The sequence below is a fragment of the Labeo rohita genome, chromosome 16 (assembly GCF_022985175.1).
Source record: "Labeo rohita strain BAU-BD-2019 chromosome 16, IGBB_LRoh.1.0, whole genome shotgun sequence".
NCBI classification, from domain to species: domain Eukaryota; kingdom Metazoa; phylum Chordata; class Actinopteri; order Cypriniformes; family Cyprinidae; genus Labeo; species Labeo rohita.
The window spans coordinates 5,786,652-5,808,785 of record NC_066884.1 but is presented as its reverse complement, the minus strand read 5'-3'; the positions used below and the strand labels follow the sequence as shown (position 1 = coordinate 5,808,785).

The following is a 22,134-nucleotide window of genomic DNA, read 5'->3' as shown; positions in this document are numbered from 1 at the left end:
AATTTTGGCTAAATTAAAGTGACAGTAATAGAGACTTGCTAAATAAAAAAGACACCAAGACATCATGTTTTTTTTTAGCTGTATGAAGTAATGAATAAGTGTTTTATTGTTTATTTGTGTTTATTTATGTTCATGTGTAATGTTTACTAATAAAAAAAATAATAATTCCTGCCCTATTCGTTCGTGTTTGTTATCTATATCGGGTTGTATAGTGTTATAGATTCAGAGACGTTATTATTTCCTCCAAAACAACAGATGGCGAAGTATTAGCACTGCGTGTGACGCACGGAAGTCGAACAAGACGCAGCGTTGCGTTGAGTGCTTTGCGCATGCTCGCTGCCGCATTCTCGCTCACTCGCAATCAGGCATCATGGCTGACGTACTGGATCTTCATGAAGCGGGAGGTGAAGACTTTCCTATGGACGAGGATGGCGACGGTATAGTGGTTATATATATTCAAACGGTGCACAGACAGTTTGTAATGTGATATGATCTAATTCCACCTGTTTATTAGTGTTGAGTGTATGAAATACGCTTGTTTATGTCTGGCGGGCCTAGTCCGATTAGCACGCGTGCTAATAGTTAGCTAATTCAAACGAGCCGCGCGTTGTAGCGATTCTGCTATATTGTTGCTTTGTTTTGGTTTTAGTTTTCTACACGTTTCGTTTTTTATGTTTTCATTGTCAAAAAAGTATTGTGTGGTCGATAAACACACATGCTCAGGTGTATAAGTTTATATCATTTGTTTTAGTGCTTCCAGTACTCAGTGCAGTCTTCTATGCTAGTTCGTGTTTATGTTTTCACGGTACACTTTTAAAAAGTTCATTCAGTACTTTGCAATGCTTTGTAAAAGTGATTGTTTTGCTTTGTTGTCCTTACAGAGAGCATTCACAAGTTAAAAGAGAAAGCCAAGAAGAGGAAGGGTCGTGGGTTTGGATCAGGTAAGTCACCTCTTCTCCAATCTTGTCTTGTCTCGTCTTAATAAATCATGTGCTGATGATGTTTGCTGCTTTATTTCAGAGGAGGGAGCGAGGTCTAGAGTCAGAGAGGACTATGACACAGTAGAACAGGATGGAGATGAGCCTGGACCACAGAGATGTAAGTCAAACTCGTGGAGCTATACAAGCGCACATTGCAAGTCATAAATGTATTCAGAGATGATGATAATGTCAGCATCTGATTTCTCTCTCTTGATCTTTGTGATTTAAATAAAGTCAGGTAGCTGTGGTTAACATGTTTTGGTGTCATTCAGCTGTTGAAGGATGGATTCTTTTTGTGACTGGTGTACATGAGGAAGCGACGGAAGAGGATGTCCACGACAAATTTGCAGAGTTTGGAGAAATCAAGAACTTGCATTTAAATTTGGACAGAAGAACTGGTTATCTTAAGGTAGGTTTGCAGCTTTTTGTCACTCTGGTTTAGAAAGTTTGGGATCAGAAAGATTTTTAATGTTTTCTTAAATAAGTTTCCCATCAAGGCTGTGTTTATTTGATCAAAAATACAGGGAAAAATTAAATGTGAAATAAAATTTTATGAAATAAAATGTGAAAAATTATGATGTAAAATAATGTTTTTCTGTTTTAATATACATTAAAATCTAATTTATTCCTGTGATGCAAAGCTACTTTTTCAGCATTATTACTCCAGTATTCATTGTCACATTATCCTTCAAAAATCATTCTAATATATTAATAATAATTTTGGAATCTTTGATACTTTTTTCTAGATTCTTTGATGAATAAAAAATGAAAAAGAACAGTATTTATTTAAATGTATTTCATTTATTTAAAATAGAAATCTTTTCTAAAAATATACATTACCATTCAAAAGTTTGGGGTCAGTAAATTTTAATTCTTTCCTTTTTTGAAAGAAAGAAAGAAATACTGTTATTCAGCAGTGTGTTAAATTGATTAAAAGTAATAGCAAAGACTTACATTGTTAGAAAAGATTCATATTTTGAATAAATACTGTTTATTTTTATTCATCAAAAAAAATATATCACAGATTCTAAAAAAAAAAAAATATTTGGCAGCACAATGGTTGGCAACATGGATAATTCTAATAATGAATCTGCATATTAGACTGATTTCTGAAGGATCAGGTGACACTTAAGACTGGAGAAATGGCTGATGAAAATTCAGCATTGCATCAAAGAAACAAATTCGAAAGTATATTCAAATAGAAACCATTATTTTTATGTTGTAATAACTTTTTGAAATATTACTGTTTTTCTGTATTTTTAATCACATAAGTGACGTCTTTAAAAACATAAGTCTTACTGATCTCAAACTTCTGAATGGCTGTGTGTAAAAAATTTTCAGACTCTAATAATTTCACTTTAATGGCAATGAAAAGTTAGTCAGTTGCTGAACTCCTTTTTTCCATTTTCAGAAATGTGAAATTTTATTTTCATAGGAGCCTGATAAAAATGCTCATGTAAAAGAATTTATTTATTCATTTATTTTTGCATCTGAAGCCTTCATTTATCTATTTATATACTCACTTTGCTTTTTTTATGCTGCTATTTTCTGTGTTAAAATAACTGATAACAGGCTTTTGTGGTGACAGTTTTGGAGTAGTTATTGGCTCAGGAAGGTATTTTTTTTTTTTTTTTGCCCTTCTCTCTGTATTTATGTATTGGCTCTGAAAACCTCAGTCTTTCTCCCAATTAAAAGAATTGTTAAATCTGTGGGATACAACAGCAATACACCTTATTGTGCTTTATTTTGTCCACCAGATGGCAGTGTTTAAAATGGAACATACAATGATTTTGAAAATTGTTTCTTATTATATTGATGCTTTTGTGTGCTTAAGCATTCCAATGATTGATTTGCACAATGTTTAGAATGTAGATTTTCTATTAGGTTAATATGTTTGCGGCATCTTTGCATTTGACTAACGAGGCACGTCTTTGATATTTTGTCTATTCAAGCATTTTCAATAAACTCGAGTGGTGGGTTTACTTTTTTGGTGCATGTGTGTCAGATGAAGTTGTTTAATCAATATATCATTTAGTATGTTATGTACAAAAAAAATCTCAACCTTGTGTCCTGGTCCCTTCATCTTTGTTCAGTATAGCTTTTTTTTTTTAATCCTGCTGTGCTCTGTAAATATGAGAGTGAATTTAAACATTTAGACCGCGTTTTGTGCATGTGTAAATGTTTTATGTATACCACTGTCAGCTATTGATAAACGAATTTTGGTCAGTCATCAAATTCAACCCTGCTTTTGCTAGCAGGTTCGTTTTCTCAAGTCAAGCTGACAAGTTAATGCATAAAATGTTTAGTTTGGCTTGTTTCAGGACAAAGAATGTGAAAAGCAGTTCTGGAACCAGGCAACCTATTGGAGAAGCATCCCTTTGAGGGCTTCATGTGTTGTTTGAGACATTATCTTGGCAAATAATGAGACTTGTTTTTCATAGGGTTATGCACTGGTGGAGTACGAGACCTACAAAGAAGCCCAGGCAGCAATGGAAGGGCTGAATGGCCAGGAACTTATGGGGCAACCAATCAGCGTCGACTGGTGCTTTGTAAGAGGACCCCCTAAGAGCAAGAGGAGGTGAGTCAGTTCCTGATTCTGTTAAACTGGATTTATATACTTGGGACTGTTTCACTCGCTCACACAAACTTCATTTGTAGTGGATATTTGTCTTCTATTGAATTTGGTAATGATACAGGTCGTAATAGAACATGACTAATGGACCGCTGTGCTTTTTCTCTAGGGGTGGAAGGCGACGCAGCAGGAGCCCTGACAGGCGGCGACGTTGATTTTCCGCGTTTTTTGACTCCAGTGTCTGTTTCCCAGCCAGGGTGCCATTGTTTTTCAAGACAGTTTGGAGTCAGATTGGAGTGTGCGTGCATCTCTTTACATAAGGATTTTAGTGTTTTTGAGGAGGGGGCAGTTTGTCTTAATTGTTAGTTATTCTGCAACTGTCTGTACATGTTTTGTTAAATGACAGACACTGCTGAAGCATACATGTGTTGAAGTTGTTGGTTTTATTTACTTTTTTTTTTTTTTGTACGAAGTGGCAGTACACTTTAAAATGTATGTAGACATTCACTCAGTAATTCACTCATTGAAACCTGTTATGACTAGCTATTTGTATATTTCCAATAAATTAATTTGGTTTGAGATCTTTGTTGGTTTCATACTTTGCATTTGAGCCCATTCAGGTTTTTTTTTACTGTTACAGTGTTTGCAAAGAAGTTTATCCAAATAAATGCAGTAGTTTTTTTTTTTTTTTTTTTTTTAAACATTCAAAGGCTCAGTGTCTGTATAATTATTATTTTTTTAAATTATAGAAGTTAATATTTTTATTTAAAAAATAAATAAATTGATGATAAAGACATTTATAATGTTACAAAATATTTCTGTTTTCAAATTAATAGAATGTTCAGAAGAACAGCATTTATCAAATCAAAAAACTAAAATTCTACTCTGCTTTTTTAACATGATGTTTTTTTTTTAAGCAGCAAATCAGAATATTAGAATGATTTCTGAAGGATCATCTGACTGGAGAAATGATGCTAAAAGTTTAGCTTTGAAATCACAGGAATAAATACGTTTATTTGAATTGAAATCTCTGTTGATTTCATACTTTGCATTTGAGCCCATTCTGTTTTTTACAATTACAGTTTTTGCAAAGAACTTACAAGTTTATCCAAATAAATGCAGTGCTAAAATAGGATAAATCTAAATAATAAAACAGTCATGTGTAGTGTTCATGAGTTTCTTTTGAGATTATTTTTTTTATTTTTATAATCTGTTTTGTGCAAATTTTGGCCATGACTTTAATGCACTGACAAATATTGGCCACAAATAGTTTCATAATTTAAAAAATTATTTTTCCATGTTTTTGTTTTTACTTACATTGTACTTTCTTGCTAGAAATGAAATAAAAATTAGGATGTAAAATGACTTTTTGATGTTTAGGTATTTGCATATTTAATTGCTAACTTTAAACTGAACTTAAAGAAATTATACAAATAATTGATACACTTTTCTCTTTTTTTCCTCATCAGAGGTGGAAATTGCACCACAGAGGAATGTCATCTCTATTAGGAAATGTTTTTAAACTAATTTTCCACTAAATCATAGGCGTTAACTTATCATCACAAAGGGAAAAAAACTTATGAGGTCATGCTGACAGAATATATAGAATTGACCAGACAAGACGCTGATGACATTTTTCCAGCATCAGCAAATTCGTGATTAAGCCGGTCCCCCTTAAGTAAAATTGTTGCTTATTGCTTTGTCACTGTCACTCAGGTCCGATTTTCTTTCATAGGCTCCTCGAACCGCTGCCCATCATGTACAATGTGGTTAACCAACCAGCGTGGAATACTGAGCTCCCACTCTCTCTTCACATTTGCCCTTTTCTGCCCACAGGCGGAGCTTAACAGGAAACTCCAACCGCCATTGGCTCACGCCTGTGCCTGTCAAACGCAACTCTCTCTCTGATTGGCCCAAACGGCCAGTTGAGTTTCCTTAGATGGGCGGATTTGTAGCGCCTTGGTTGACATTGTTGTTGTTGTGGGAGTAAGAATGTACTTAGTCGTCAAGTCTTTTTAAGACAAGTAGCTAGACGTATTTTTGACGTCTACACAAAGCTGAATACCACATTACCCCGGTGGAAGTGATTTTCTGCAAAAGAAAAGCCTGGACTGCGTGGAAATGAGAGAGAAATTCCGCGAGGCCGCTCGAGGTAAGCGCGCAACTGCATTAGCTTTAGCTACGAGAGCCCGAAAACCCCTCACGAACGTTTTGTAACGGAACCGGGTCGATTTTCATCAGCGCCTGAGTGTCGGTGGTAAAAGGAAAGTGTCCGTTAAGTGTTATTACCGTTCTGTCCATAGTTTGAAATCAGACTAGATATTTTCGGTTAAAAAACTGTGTGAAAGTAGAGCGTTAATAAGGGAAAGTTGGCCGTTAGGTCATGTTTTAGGCTGGACACTCTGAGGGGACGGTGAGCGAATGGCTGACCCTTCTTTAACTGTTTAAACTATATTAACTATCCCTCATAGACTATAAAAGTTCATTATAGGTCTTATTAAATGTTCTTAATTGTATATACCAAGACTTGATTCTCAGTTTGTGGGCTAAGGCAATATTTGTGCCTCAGCAACTTTGAGAGACACTCACTGTCCGCTAGCCGAGCAGCTAACCAACTGGTCAAGCAATGACAGTCTGGAGGAAAGACAAGTTGTGTAGTTTTAAAGGTTTAGATTAGTAAGAAGTAAAAATGTGGTATTGATTATTGACCACTATTAAAGCTGTCATCTATGGTTGTAGCCACTCCTTTCAGCCCACTGACCCGTCGTGCTTGTCATGTATGTTTGCATATGCTGACCTTTGCATCATGTTTGTTTACCATTTGCTGTATAGACTGTAGTTTATGTTATGTTCAGTGTCTCATACTGTAGTTTATATTATATTCAGTGTGTTTTATGATGACCTGGTCTGCATCCTTGGTTATCTTCATATAACAATTTCAGCTAAAGATTATAATCTTGCAAATAACAAGTGTTTTATATATATGTGTGTGTGTGTGTGTGTACGGTTTGGTCAGTTACCTCGATAAGCGGCCATATTGGAGATACTCCGATGTAAACAACAGTGTGGATTGCATGGATTAATGAATATGTTTTTCTGCTAATTTATGCTGTGTAAACCGTGGAAAAAATGTGTGGAAGCTGCTAAATCATATAGAGAAGGACTTAGTGAGCTGGAAAGGGTGCAATATTATGACAGACTAAGGTTAATAGGTGGTAAAGATACATACCAGCAGTATTAATTAAGATTTTAGCCTAATATTTCACCTACCTGACCAGAAATGATAAGAACAAACATGAATGTTGTCAAGAATTTTTTTTTTTTTTTTTGCACTCTTTCTTGATTTGTTATGACTTTTGGCAGTCTGTAGTACTCCAAATGCTTTTCTTGGTACGACCGATTAGTACAGCCTAAAACATGACAAAAATGGACCATTTTCAGCAGAAATAATCAGCAAAATTTGCTAGTTCTGTTTGGTTCACTGGCATTGTTTATGTTCACTGCCATCAGTATGGCCAATTGATGATGCATTGTGAATAGACTCTAAACGATGGGATATCGTTAGGCCAATAAGTAATAAATAATTAATAAGTGTTCGCTAAATGCAAATAAAGTCGTACTGATTGCGTCTTTAACTGTATATTACATCAGCCGCCTAATGACAGCTGAAATGTTTTGTTGTGTGATTGTGCCCATGTCAGTTGAGCTGCAGTGTTTTTCAGTGACCCAAATGTGTACTTTCCACAGCTGTCATTCTTTTTTCTTCTTTTCTTCTTCTGGTGGAATTTGACAGATCTCAGAGTGTGGGGCGCTCATTACCGAGCCCCGCTTAAAATGAAAGCTGTGGGCACTTGCTGCCATGGTTTGAATCCCTACAATGTGTGGGTACGGTTACACTCAGCCCTGAATTATTCAGCTCTGTATTTACAAGCTCTTTTGTCAGCTTGTTGTTTAGTGAAGGCAGCCACCCCTAAACATGAAAGTAGGACATGCAAACAAAGTCTTGGGGTTTTAGACAGCTCTGGCTTGTTTCTCTTGTGTGGACCTTGAAAATAGCAGTATATAAGCTTTTGTAGTTTGAACACAGACCCACAAAACAGCGTCATTATGATTTCGTATTTGTTTTTATATTTGCATATTTGACAACTGAACATGGACGTACTTTTTCCAACATGTTCTGTGACAAATTCGTTTTAAAAGTAAAAGTATTCCATGCAGTTTGTAAATGAATATGAAGTCACGTAAGCAGCATGAACAATAATTATAATACAATTTGAAAAATGCCGTTTGACGTTGTTTTATATGGAGTTTAGCATGTCACACCTCAAGACAGTTCACTGAGACTATTTTACATTGTCTTACAATTCTTGGTTTGTGTTTACTGTTCTGTAACTCTGTTAAACCTGTAGTTGTCTGTTAGTCATAAGCTTTTTTTTTAATTCAGGCTGTTCAGACGAATGTCTTGATTGTGTGTTGCTCTTGGGTTGTGTCATAAACGGTTACAGACTATAAGGCCTGCTTTAGAGATGTTCCACTGTTCTTTTTATTGTACAATTTACGCAGAACCACAAAGAGATTGAGTAATACCCAGAAAAGTGTGATGTTTTGTGTATGGTTTTGCAGTAAACAGGTTAAAAGTTACATGATCTTCAAGCTTTTTTCCTCTGAGTCATACTCTATTTCCAGCACACCTGAAACTGAAGAACAAGAGTGGACTGTGCTATGGAGGTCTATGCTCCATCATTTGTTAGTGCATGACATGAATGGTTTTTGTGGAACTTTAATTGTTAAAACAGTGTTTTAGAGTGTTAATGATGAAAACATGCTTGAACGTTCTGATAAGCAAGTTTAAGTGTTCAGCATAGTTCATCAATAAAGTCAGGAATTGTTCAATAATCATTTTTTGGGTTGGGCCAGTTTGCAGCATTGTGAATGTTTGTTATAAAAATGCTTTACAGTCATGATTTAATAGTAATAGTGATACCTGTGACCATGTCCTGGACAGGATGTCCAGGTTTTAGCTTTGTTTTCTATTATTTTCATTCATGCTGAAGGTAACGACTGAAAAGTAGTTTGACAAATAGCTTGCAGGCATTGTACATAAATGACCAATTGTGGTCTGTGAAAAGATGGAATCTGTTTTAGACACGTGATAACCAATGCTTATATTCAGTGCTTTACGTTTGGCTGTGTTTATGTGTAATTCTTTATTTTGTTTATTTATTTTTGACAGCTAATTGTGAGCTGGGTGTCAGGTAAGAACCTGCAGGTGCTACTTGTTAATTATGAAAATTTAAGAGGTGTCCCCTCACCAGTGGGCTTGTGAACAGCTGGTAAATGAGAGCAGGTGGGGCAGAGACTTCATATCACTTACAGTGTTAGCACTGAGCCAAAATGCTCCCACAACAATCGTCTGCCTTGATAAACACAGGCGCTATATTAAATTGATATGAGACCCTTAGCTGTTTAAATAGAGAGAAAATATATGTTTACATTTTGATATTGAGCCAACATGCACCATCAGCATTGTGCCTTTGAGCAAAGCACTTGGTCGACCCTGCATAAAAGCGACTGACTGCTCACATAATGTCTAGTCAAACAGCATCGCCTTGAATTTGTTTAATTGAGCTGTAGTTTTAAAATCCACGTTGCTTTTTCTACAGCAAGGAGCTTCTAGGAGCTAACTGTTCTCTTGGTTTCTCCAAAAGGCCATGTGACGACAGCCAGTGCCCACGGTTTGATTCATTACTCTGGAGAGTCCCGCTAACAGCATACCTCGTTGCCCCAGACCTATGCGTCAACTTCACAGCGTTCTTTACGCAACCGCTATTCTTCAGAGCACCACAGATTATACTGTGGAACAAAAGCAGAACCGCTAGTCTTAAACAGTGGCCAGTGAGTCAAATAAACAATATCAGCCATGCAACCATCAGTTTACCCAAGCCACCGGCACTGCGACTGTCACCGGGCCCAGTGCCTGGTGTGAAAGTGTGCTGATCACATGGCTCATTCCTCATGCCCTGAACATCAGTCTCGATCCAGAGCAGCCGTAATCCTATCCCAGAGAAGCTGAAGAGGAGTCTTTCGCCTGGGATGACATCACAGGGATTGACGCAAAGATGCCTGGCTGTCGAGTTAGCAGCACGTGGGGATTCACATGAGCAATAGATGCCTTAGGCTGTAGATAATTCGGGTTGAGCTGCTGTTGCACACACGTTAGACGAGTTGTATGGTATAGAAGTCCTTCTTGATTTGTACCCTGGTGAAAAGTCACTCCTTTAATTGGTTTGTTTGAAGTGTCTTATTTGAACGACAAAGCAGTTAAGCTTGACTTGCCTAAACATTTTGTACAGATAAGATTCTCTGAGTTTACTTATGGTCATGGTAGACGATGTTTGCTTTGTGAAAGGAATTACCAACACTAGATTAAAATCTCATTAAACACAAACGCCTTTTAAAAATGATGTGCAAATCAAAACTCGAACCACACCCTGCCACATTAATGTGGATTGCATAACAGCATCTGAGTAAATGCATGCTCAAATTCATCATTCAAGCAACAATAGCATCCTTTGTAGGAGACGCAGCTAGTTTCCCATGGCACACTGAGCATTGCACATTTTTCAAACGACAGAAGCTGCCTGACATGATCGTGCACTTCTGACTATATCTGGTTTTCTAAGGCGTGTTTGTGAAATTCAAATACACTACCAATCAAAAGTGTTTGAATGGTAAGATTTTTTGTGGGTTTTTTTTTTTTTTTTTTTTTTTTTTTTTAAAGATTCTTCTGCTCACCAAGCCTGCATTTATTTGATCCAAAGTACAGCAAAAATAGTGAAATTTTGAAATCTTTTTACTACTTAAAATACCTATTTTCTATTTGAATATATTTTAAAATGTAATTTATTACTGCGATTAAGGCTACATTTCTGAAGCATCATGTGACTGGGGTAATGATGCTAAAAATTCAGCTTTAAAATCACAGGAATAAATTACATTTTAAAATATATTTTACATAGTAAAAATATTTCAGAGTTTTTGCTGTACTTTAAATCAAATAATTCAGACTTGATTAGCAGAAGAGACATTAAAAATCAAAACTTTTGACTGGTAGTGTACATAAATGTTACGCAGTCAGATATGAATAGAAGAGGGGAAACCCAAACCATGTACACAGTCCAGTATGACTCGTCGTCCAAACATTGTTTAGTTTAGGTTGGCAAACTCCCCTGCACTGTGAAAACTTTGGAGGATTGTTTGCCAGGGTCAATGAAAACATAACGGTTGTTATCTTTTATTTTTATCTCTTATTTTTGTTGTCTTAGCCATGAAGCAGAATTGCCATTGTGCTACCGAGATGAATTTTTTCTGCATTTCCTTCACTGATTTTTGGTGAAAATCTGTGGAAGAATGGGTTTTAATTCAGTAAGTGGAGTACTGCACTGTTATTGGTAGCTGAAAGAATCTGTTGAGGCAGATGTTGTGTGGGTTTTCTGATAGGCTTATCTCTTAGTATTTGTATTGTAAGATATAAGTAGACTTTAGCAAACTCTTAACTATTTTCCATACAAACTCTTTAAGCTTTTTAAAAATGCACTGCCCTCTGTAGATGTCCTAGCTCAGCATCTGGTTACTAGCACAGTATATACAGTCTTAAACTCAGTGACACTTCAGGAATGAAAACAAGTTGACCACAATGACATCATTCTCTTATCTTAATTATTTACTGCATTTTTCGATAGAGTGGACTGTAGCTGAAGTAGAGTATTATGCAATTGACCGCGAGCTGGTCTCATTGTGGGGGAAAAAAAAAAACAATTCTCAGTCATATCAGTAAAGTGCATTGTGTTCCATGGTATTCACAGCGTGGGGGTTTGCCAGATTTCTTGCCCTCCTGTTTCCCCTCTCACTGCTGTCTGTTTTGCAGACTTTACTTTGTACTTTGTGTAGCTTTTTTTGGACTATGATTATATATGGCTATTTTTAGTAGTCAAGAACAGGCTTTTCTAAACTTGGCGCTTTGCTGATAAGAGCTTGAACGTGCATTGGAAGCTCTAGACCCACAGAGCGCTCCAAAGATATGTTTACATTTACAAGACACCTTGCTCATCAGACTTTTGACCCCTTTCCCAATATTAGGTTTGACATTAAAATAGTTTAGTCATCATGTTTTGCCACACCTGCCAATGACGGGTGATTGATTAGATCTTTTCCTTTTTCCCTTTTTAATTATGTGTACTAACCTACTTTATTTATTGTTTCAGGATGAACAAGGCAAGATAAGATAAAGCTTGACCTCTGTGCATTGTAAAACTTCTTGATAGTACAAAAACAAATTTCTTTTGAGACCAGAGAAGGGAGGTGACAGAACATAACAGGACAAGGCCTGTGTATTCTCTTCACAAATGATTTATTTTCTCCCTCTTCATTACCAGGAAATGGCTAACGCAATTGAGCATATTGATTAGGAGTAACAGGGGACTGCATTTGGATTGTTTAGCACATTTGCTTAACTGCAAATGGACAAATTAACGGTGACTCTACGCTCCTGCTAAACCATTGGTTTGCTTTGCACTAATGACTTTTTAATGAGGGCTGGACAGGATGCTGAAGTGCATATATCTGTGGTTCAGTCCTTGAATTTCCCAAGAGTGTACACATCCCCACCCAACCCCCTGAGACGGCTTCTTGCGTTCAGGCCGCAGTGTTTCATCTTTGCACGGCCTGTCTTTGTGCTGTAGTGAGAGGGTGCAAACTGGGTTTTGAGAACAAATCGGCTCTATCTCCTCTATGCTGCATCTCCTAGCAGTGATGTTACATAATAATACTACGCATCCCATGCCTAAAAGCATTACGCCAGCTCCAAGCACCAAGTTTGCTAGGCTCATCAGTTCTTACAAGACTTCATTGGACTGTTTGATTCATGCATTGGCAATAATGCTGTAATTTGTATGCACAAAAATGTGTATTTTTATTAGCAAGAAAACATTTTTAAAAATGTATTTTTTTATTTTTTTTTATTTCACTTTTTGTACTTTAGTCAGTGTGTGGTATGTATTACAAATCTCAAAGTCCACTCCAAAAGGAGATATTTAGTTTTTTAAAAAAATCCCTTTTCAAGAACTACAACGAACGGCTCCTTTGGACTATATCGATTTTTCCGTATGCAATGATATCACATCACTCCAAAACAAGTCCAACAATATGCATCCATCCATCCATAATAAAGTGCCTCACACAGCTCCGGGAGGTTAATAAAGGCCGATGTGTTTGATGTGTTTTTGTAAGAAAAATATTTAAAACGTAAGAATCACTTTAATCTAGCTTGCGCTAAAAGTTGTACACAAAACTTGCTTCTTTGACAAGGGGCAAGCACCAAGCATGAAAGCATGTTCTAGTACACCCCCAAAACAAAATCAAGACTTTGTAAAAGAGCATAATAGGACCCCTTTAAGCATCAAATATGTTCCTGTTGGCTGTGTTTTTGTTGCTTCTCTCAGCATTCAGTGAGAACAGAAAAAATTACTTGACACTCAAATGGTCGTGTCGCACCTGGTCAGGACATGGTGTGAGAGTGACAAGCATGAGTCAAGTTGTGATTGACAAGCAGCGTCTCCTGCTCTCAATCTCAGCAGTGGTGCTTGCTTCATACCAGTTGGGCTCATTAATGCAGCTCTAAAACCACGGGGATCATTCGTTCCATTACCCTTCATCAGTGACTTCTGCTACATCTGTTGAGGAGGTCTGCTCCAAACCTCAGAAATAATTTCAGCTCTGAGTTGCATTTGTTTTCAGATTATGATTGTCTGGCTTTCTAAGTTTAGGTTTTGTGTTTATTCTGACTTTAATAATTTAGATTATGAGCAGCAGATGGCTGGTTAGTGTTTTATCTTGCTCATTTACACTGGTGTTTGTCACTAGTGAGTTAGATCATTAGCTTTGCATGGGCAAACACCACCTGAAGAGAAACAGTTTCTATAACATATTCAAACAAACAAACCTCTTTAGCTACTGGTGATGTCATTAACTCCATGATTGCAGACATATGTTAGCAATGTTTAAATTTGTTCAATTTTGTAATACACTGAGTAGAATTTGGTGTGGGATTTGATGAATCAATTTTACTCAGAAATAGCTAGTTCCACAAATAATTACAAGGAAACGTCAAGTAATACATTGAATTGAACAGAAAGACTGAGATAGTGTTTTCTTGTAAACATACACTACCAAGTAGTTTTTTAAATTAAAATTCTGAAATATTTTTACTATTTAAAACAACTGTTTTCTAGTTTAATACATTTTAAATTGTAATTTATTCCTGTAATTTCAAAGCTGAATTTTTAGCATTATTACTCTAGTCACATGATCCTTCAGAAATCATTCTAATATTCTGATTGCTGCTTAAAAACATTTATTACTATTATTATGTTGAAAACGGCTGAGTACAATTTTTTTTCTCGTTTCTTTGATGAATAGAAAGTTCAGCATTTAGCTGAAATAGAAATCTTTTGTAGCATTATATATGTCTGTATCATCACTTTTTATCAATTTAAAGCATCCTTGCTAAATAAAAAAATATATATATTTTTTTATTTCTGTTAAAAATAAATAAATAAATAAATGTTTCTTGAACAGCAAATCAGCATGTTAGAATGATTCCTGAAGGATCATGTAATACATTGAAGACTGGAGTAATGATCCTGAAAATGTAGCTTTGATCGCAGGAATAAATTACATTTTAAAATATATTCAAATAGAAAATAAATGCAGGCTTGGTGAGCAGAAGAGACTTCTTTAAAAAAGCATTAAAAGTCTTACTTTTTAAAAACTTTTGACTGGTAATATACTCTCAAAAATCTTTCTGCAACTACAACAGCGTACAATCCTTTTGGTGTTTAATTTATTGACACGCTTGTATAGTCAGAGCAAATTTACTTTAACTTTAACAGTAATATTACTCTAATAATTTGTTAATGAATAATGTACTTTTCTGTAAGTAAATATTGTAAAAAATAAGTGTTCATTCAATTTATCTGCATTATATCTGTCATTGCAACTGCAGATATTATTCTCGTTTCTAACATACTCATATGTATATTTTAGCCTACTTTGGAAATAAAAGAAGTTAAATGTACTATGAGTGGTTTTTGCTTTAGAGAAGTAGATTGTTGTCATAGAGTAAGAACTTTGTCAACTCAGACTGTTTAAGATGTGACGCTCTGCTCCAGTGTCATATATTTATATTACCATGTCATAAGATATATTGAGGAGATCTGACACTGACAAGCAGATCAGGAGAGGCATGTCAAGTCTTGTTGCATGCATCAGGGCTCAACAGTGGGGATTTTTTTTTTCCCGCTGTCCCGGTCAGTATTTCAGGCTATTATCAACTCCATGACAGCTATAAAACAATGACGTTATTGCTTTGCATGTGTATATATATCCAAATGCATAAAAATATATATGATGCATATGAGCATTAAACATAATTACAACACAGACAATGTCAAATGACCTGGGGTTATCTTTATTGTTGATCCTTGATGCCCTTTTTTAGCGGTGCATAGGTTATGAGCGTTTGTGTTATTTCCACAAACTGATGCAAATCTTTGTTATTAGTTTAATCTGTACACAGTCGCAGCCATCAGTCATATAGGTTAGAGGGCTAGAGTCAGTGCACAAAGCAAACACAACCGTGTTGACCTCTGCTTGTGTGTCTCTGTTTCAATGATCCTGCTATCTTAAAGCACCCACGTGTTGGCAGCAACGCACGTTATGTAACCCACAAAAGCCCGGCTAGCCGATGCAGAAAAATCTGTTGGGTGCTGTCGGTTTACGATCCATCACCTAGGCGTCTCTAGCAAAACCTGAATGCTGTAATGATGCTACACATGTGACGTTGAGGGATCATCCAAATTGCCTATAAGCTGACTTTGTAAACAAGCTTTTTGTTAGTCATTTTTCCTTTATTAACCTGAGATTTTCAACTAATAGTTTGCACAAAAATTCAAATTTAGCTGGAAGCAATGGAGTAATTCTTAATGACAGATCGTTTATCACACTTACGTGCAGCTTTTCGCTTCACAAGACTTTTTGTGGGTGAACTATTCCATTAAGTCATCTTTGCCTTTTTTTGTGTCAGGTTTTCATGCAATCATTTGCAACTTCTGTCCTTGTGACTATTTTGCTTGTTGGATGGTTCTGCTAGGAGATGGGCTCATAATCTTGTCCTGGGGGCCCAGACCTCTGGAATTGCTTCCTTGTTGTGTTTGTTTGTGTTACAGAAGAATCTTACTCACTCTAACTAATGTTATGAAAGACGTGAGGTGAGCGTGAAGCGAGCTGTACGCTACTGAGTCATTCAAGGTTTTATTTAGCACTTCATATTTCCTTTGAACTTTGACAGGAACTGTTTTGAGTCGCTAATCTTATCCCCACCCAGTGGATTAGTCTGATTAGCAGCTCTGGGCAGGAGCTCTTTGCATGCCTAGAAATCATCAGATAGAGATGTTTAATCATGTTCTAGATTCAGTGGGTTCTCTTGTTTTCGTTGTTAGTCTTTCTCTAGTCGCTCTTCTGTAGTTGCCAAACAAAGTCGAAGCGAGAGCGAAAGCAGCTCCCTTGCTGAAAAGGCCCTTTATGTCCATCCGTGGAACTGTGAGCCGCCTGCCTTTTTGTTGGGCGTAGAGGTGGGGAGGGCCCAGTAAGGAATCATGAGTCATGGGCATTATGTTGAAAAGTTTGAGTCAGAGCTTAAAGGGAGGCAACGGCAGCGTGCTGACAGGATGTACCATTACAGCAGGGAGGGGAGATTTAAACTTGGGAACTTTTGACTGCACAGTGTCATCATCTACATGTGACGTCTCTGTTAGCAAACCTGTAAAGTGTAATCAGCAGTGATGAATCACTATTTAAAACATCAGAGGATTTACATTGACATTCTTGTTAGAGCTGATTTGCATTTTCCTCTTGAGGAAGATGTAATTGCCACTTTAATTGGATCTGTCATCCATAAAGCTTTGTTTCTTCAGCAGCCATTTGAAATGCTTTGCAACTGAGCAACTCTGCCTGAATAAGGCATTGTGGTAGGGCTGCACGATGTTCAAGAAAAATGTAATTACTTGTCAAATAATGTGATATGCAATACAAATCAATAAAAATTATACGTAGCATTTTAAAACTGATTTTTGATCTATGACCTCTGCTCATTGTTTGTTTTGTCTGTTTCTGAATTAATGTAATTATAAAAACTTACTTGTTGGATTATTCATACTCAAATGATATTATAAAAGGTCATTGTATTGTAGTTATTTTGAATATTTTTTTTTTGAATATTGCATTCCCTTTTTAGACTTCGACAAAAAAACACAAAGTGAAAGTGTTATGATATTTCTTTATATGAGGCGTGGACTTTATTCGGTACACAATCTTTTAGCCTAGGGTGAAGTCAGTATGTACAGTAACAACCTATTGGGACAAATATAATGTAATATAATTGAAAAATCAAAAATTTCCATTGAAAAACTGTGAAAACAATCCAACAAAGACATCAGTACACTATTGGAGAAAGTTTATTAATACACATTTGATTAATTCTGAGAATGTAAGTTGATGAATAATGAAAAAAAAATCTAATTGACTCTAAACGTTAATGTTCAAAATTATTCAACCCCTAAAAGTAAACTTTGGTGCAGAATCTTTTATTCTTTAAAACCACCAATAAACGCTGCTTGGATGTGCTTAGAAGCTTCTGTCACCTCTTTAATGCAATCTTGGCCCATTTCTTGCCTGAAAAAGCTTTCATATCACTGACAATCTTTGGTTTTCACTTTGCCACTGCTTTCTTCAAATTCAACCTAATATTTTGGCTTGGATCTCTGAACCAAGCATAAGTAGATTTAGATGTATACTTTGGTGCAGTGACTGAAGCAGAACAGCCATCCCAAAGGTATCATAATTCTTGCCAAAATGGCCTGATACTTCAAAGAATCTATGATATCCTTCAAACGATAATGTTTTCCACTTCCTGCTAGAGTAAAACAACCCTATAACAGGACTGACCCATCTCCATGTTTAACCATGTTCTTCTGCTTATAAGCTTTGCCTTTTTTGCACCAGACTTACCGCTGAGCCATGGGTCCAAAAAGTTCCAGTTTGGTCATATCACTCCATAAAACATTCTTCCAGAACTCCACAGCTCAATCCAAATGAATTTTAGCATGTTCAAGTCAGCCTTTTTTGTTCTTTTTGTTCAAGAGTGGTATTCAGCAAGACGCCTCAACATGAAGGCCAGTCTTGTCTTGTGTTCATCGTCAGGTCATCTTGCAAGTCTTTGGCTGTACATTGCAGGTTTTTCTCAGTTGCTCTGATCAAACATTTTATGATACCTTGGTTTTTTTGTTCAACGCCTTCAAAGGTTTTCTGGTGCAACACGTTTAAAGCTAAGGAATAAAGCTGCCAGCTGTGTCTCTAGGAGCTTTTAATGTCTTGGAAATCTTCATATAATCTTAGACTTTCTAGAGTAATAAAATTATATATTCTCTATAGCTCCTGTGAGAGATCTGTTGACTTTACCATGTTTGCTACTCAACTTCAGCACATGCATAGGCTTACTGTATGTGTAACAGCTCAAGCTAATTCTGTTTTCTAATAGAGTTTCTAAAGGTTTAATTGTGTTTTTAGACAATTTTGTTCCCCACTGTACAAATAAATGAGCAGTGTTGAATAGGAGTTGAATAATTATGACAGCTGTGTTATTAAAAAAACCCTATAACTCAAAAACATTATATTATATATTGACATTATTACTTTTATTATGCCAGTAAACTCTTGTAGATGCTGGATCTTCAGAAAAGCTTGTATTTGTCTCTGCAAATCTCTGCATATCTCTGCAGTCTCTGGGGGATTGAATAATTTTTTTTTTTTTTTCCCATCATTTTAATAACAGCCCTAATTGAGTCCTGGTGTAGTGGCATTGTTCAGCTCCTCCAGAGCTTTCCTGCACTGGCTTCTCAGCTGACCGCCTCTTTGTGTCAGGATGCTTTGGGCAGGACAGGTTTAGAGCTGTCATGCGCATTTGATTTTCTGCAGCCTTCAAGTCGTGTTGGAATGAATGTATTCTATGAGATAAGTGCGCATGAATGGTATTTTCTGTGTCATACTGTTTAAACTTTGAGCCCTGACTCTCTGGAATAGGGTATGTGAATTTAAGAGTCGTGGAGGTTAAAAATTAGTTTTGTAATAGCAAGCTGTAATTGTGAATTTTAACTGTACAATTTAGTCTGCGTGTGTTTTGTGTGCTGATGATGAGGAATGGCTATAATAGCTTGCGAGGCGGCAGACTTGCGTGACAAAACTAAATTTTCCATCATTATCTATGTATCATGCTTGTGCTGACTGAGAAAGCATCAATTACACATGCAATTTGCTCTTCATTGTGTTGCATTTGAACCAAAAATGCTTCCTGTCTTACATAAAATACAAAAGAGAGACATAAACATAAGTGGTAACACAACCATTTGATTCAGGCTAAATGACTAGTCTGAGCTAAAATCATTTGAATGCGCATGTTTATAATTATAACTTCCAGACGCACAAGTAGAAACTTCTCATGAGGACTCAGGAACTAAAACAATGTGTGAAGCTATGTTTGATTTGTTAGATTAGTTCAAACATTTAAAACATTATAAATGACATTAATGTCCCTTTTGATTAATTTAATTCTTCCTTGCTGAGTAAAAGAGTTAATTTCTTTAAAAAAAAAAAAAGAAAAGAAAAATCTTGTTGCTCTTTACAGTGTATGTTGCAAAAGTAAAAAAAAAATGGTGAGGTTAGCCTTTTCATTGATTTTCATTGTGTGTGTGTGGGTTTTTTTTTTTTTTTTTGTTCCTTCAGAAGGTCATTGCATTTATTTTTATTTTACAGATATTGAAACAACATAATTTGGGACTTTAAAACAGCCCTATCATAGTAGCTGTCTTTCTAATGAATTGCAAATTCTCTGTAATGCAAACTGAAGCGTTCAGCTGAGCTCCACAGCAGAGGTCACAGGAAAGACATGTGACTGCTGGAGTCAACAGATCTCTGGTAATGTGCACCAATATGATGCACAGACCCAAAGCTTAAACATGGCCTCTGTTTTCGTCTCTTGCTCTTTAGGTGTGGCCGAAACGGTCCTTCTGCTGTGAAGGAGAATTACTCTCCTGTCTTTTCTCTCTCCTGATGCCCCCTTCTGCACTGTAAATTCATGATCACATGACTTTGGATATGGACGCGGTCCTGTCCGACTTTGTCCGTTCTACTGGAGCTGAACCTGGACTGGCCAGAGACCTGCTAGAGGGTGAGCAAAAACCATCTTTTATTTTAATTTTCATTTATATTTTCAGTACTTCATAATTACATTATTTGTAACTTTTCTTGAACACCTATGTGTTACGTAACTACATTATGCAAATATTATTATGGATACCATTCTGACTAATTCTGTTTGGGTGAGCCATGTAGGGTTCAATATGGCATCTACCCTGACTAAGGTCTTTGCATAAGTGATTGCATAAGAACAAGAAACAGTTGCTTAATCATCTATAGGAACATGTGCAGTAAAGCCTTAACAAACCCAGTGCATGTTGCCTAGCAACACTGCAGATAAGAGAATGAGTTAAAATATGTATAGTTCTGCAGTGTGCATGCTTGACAGTCAGTACTGGCCAGTATTTGCACGAGCGACTGCAGCGGAATCTGTCATCGACTCTTGCTGCAATGCTGGGTTAATATATAAACTCCTAAGCAGAGGTGCAGTGGAACTACGAACTCTTATTTTCTCTCCTCGCTCTCCTTGCAGGAAAGAATTGGGACCTCTCGGCTGCGCTGAGTGACTTTGAACAGCTGAGACAAGTGCATGCTGGGAACCTCTCATGCACTTTTGCTGAGGAGAGAGAGTACCCCTCTATTGAGAAGGAGATAGCGCGAACAGGGCGGCCTCTCTTGCATCGCCAAGATGAGGTTGTGCAAGGTACAAAATGCACTAGAACACCTTTCCGCATGGCCTGACCTTAATTCTCAAGTGTGTTTCCTAATTTATGTAAATCATTTACTTTTAGTTGCATATGATGTCACTTTAAAGCCTTGCCCACTCTCACCTGACTCATGCTGTTTTCGAATTAAAGGGAGTGGAGGGCTGATAAGAATAGGTTGATCAGATAATAGGTTACTAGCTTCTAGTTCCATATTCTTCAGTATACGCAGTAATCTGAACATGTATCATGGCAGCAGCTACGGAGAAGCGTCTGTCAAGGGGAATCTCTCACGCCAGCTCCACCATCGTCTCTCTGGCCCGTTCACACGTGTCCAGTACGGGCGGCAGCAACGAGCCACTTCTGGATACTCCGCTCTGCACTTTCCAGTTGCCTGACCTCACCGTCTACAGAGACGACTTTCGAGGCTTCATCGAGAGAGACCTCATTGAGCAGTCCATGATGGTGGCGTTGGAGCATGCTGGTTAGTCATTTCATTTCAAGAATTTCTCTGATGACAGCTAAACCAAATATTTTGATGATATGAGTTTTATAGTCAGATATTTCTAACATAACGTTTTGGTTAGCTGCTTTATTCTCTGCTGTCTACATAAACACCCTGACTGAAATGTAACTTCATAAGTGACTGATTTGAAATGTCCTACATAGGCAGCATATAGTGCTTCTCATGTGACGCACACAGGACTTTGCCATTAGCGTGATACTCTTAGCTTAAAGATACACATCACACACAAATACTGTGTAAAATAGTCTTTTTTTTTTTTTTTTTTTTTAATTAGATTTGGCTCTTGAATCATGCGTGAATAAAGTTTATTTATGATTGATGTATCACTTGGTCCACCATTGCCCTTCCAGTGCTGCCTACGTAGGTAGCTCACTATGTTTTGGAAAACAGAGACCACAAAACCAGTCGTAAGTAGCACGGGTATATTTGTAGCAATAGCCAACAATACATTGTATGGATCAAAATTATCGATTTTTATGCCAAAAATCATTAGGATATTAAGTAAAGATCATGTTCCATGAAGATATTTTGTAAATATACTACCATGAGTATATTAAAACTTAATTTATGACTAGTAATATGCATTGCAAAGAACTTAATTTGGACAACTTCAAAGGAGATTTTCTCAGTGTTTATTTTTTTGCACCCTCAGATTCCAGATTTTCAAATAGTTGTATTTTGGCCGAGTATTGTCCTAACAAACCATATATCAGTGGAAAGCTTATTTATTCAGCTTTCAGATGATGTATAAATATCAATTTTTAAAAACATTGACCCTTATGACTGGTTTTGTTGTCCAGGGTCACATATACTCTCTGAGTATGTACTTCTTTTGAATAAGGAATTACTTAGTGACTGATAAAAATATGTTCTGTATAGTATGAATGTAAAACTGGTCATGATATAATTATGTCATTGTCATATGTACTACCATAGGTCCTTATAAAATCTGTTTTATTTTTTCCCAAATTCCGTTTTGCATAACTTAATTTATTAAAGATTATTTTTACAATATTTTTACAATATTTACATTTTTCTGGTTAT

General features: G+C 36.5%; 2 protein-coding genes across 5 annotated transcripts in view; both read left to right on the top strand.

Moving 5' to 3' along the window:
* The first annotated feature begins 284 nt into the window (after positions 1-284).
* Positions 285-4,131, top strand: rbm8a (RNA binding motif protein 8A). The gene is made up of 6 exons (XM_051132459.1): positions 285-437; positions 882-941; positions 1,021-1,098; positions 1,253-1,389; positions 3,422-3,558; positions 3,722-4,131. Exons 1-6 carry the CDS (start codon positions 371-373, stop codon positions 3,765-3,767), a joined length of 525 nt encoding a protein of 174 aa, XP_050988416.1. The 5' UTR covers positions 285-370; the 3' UTR covers positions 3,768-4,131.
* Positions 4,132-5,482: 1,351 nt separating this feature from the next.
* The window catches only part of otud7b (OTU deubiquitinase 7B), a 30,554-nt gene continuing 13,902 nt past the window's right edge, over positions 5,483-22,134 (top strand). For 2 of the 4 annotated variants that reach the window (XM_051131377.1, XM_051131375.1), the window contains exons 1-4: positions 5,483-5,704; positions 19,711-19,891; positions 20,393-20,563; positions 20,824-21,048. In XM_051131377.1, coding sequence (XP_050987334.1) covers positions 19,807-19,891; positions 20,393-20,563; positions 20,824-21,048 — 481 coding nt within the window. In that variant the 5' untranslated portion in view covers positions 5,483-5,704; positions 19,711-19,806. Of the gene's footprint in view, positions 5,705-19,710; positions 19,892-20,392; positions 20,564-20,820; positions 21,049-22,134 lie in introns of all 4 variants that reach the window. The other 2 variants (XM_051131376.1, XM_051131374.1) reach the window with 1 other exon arrangement.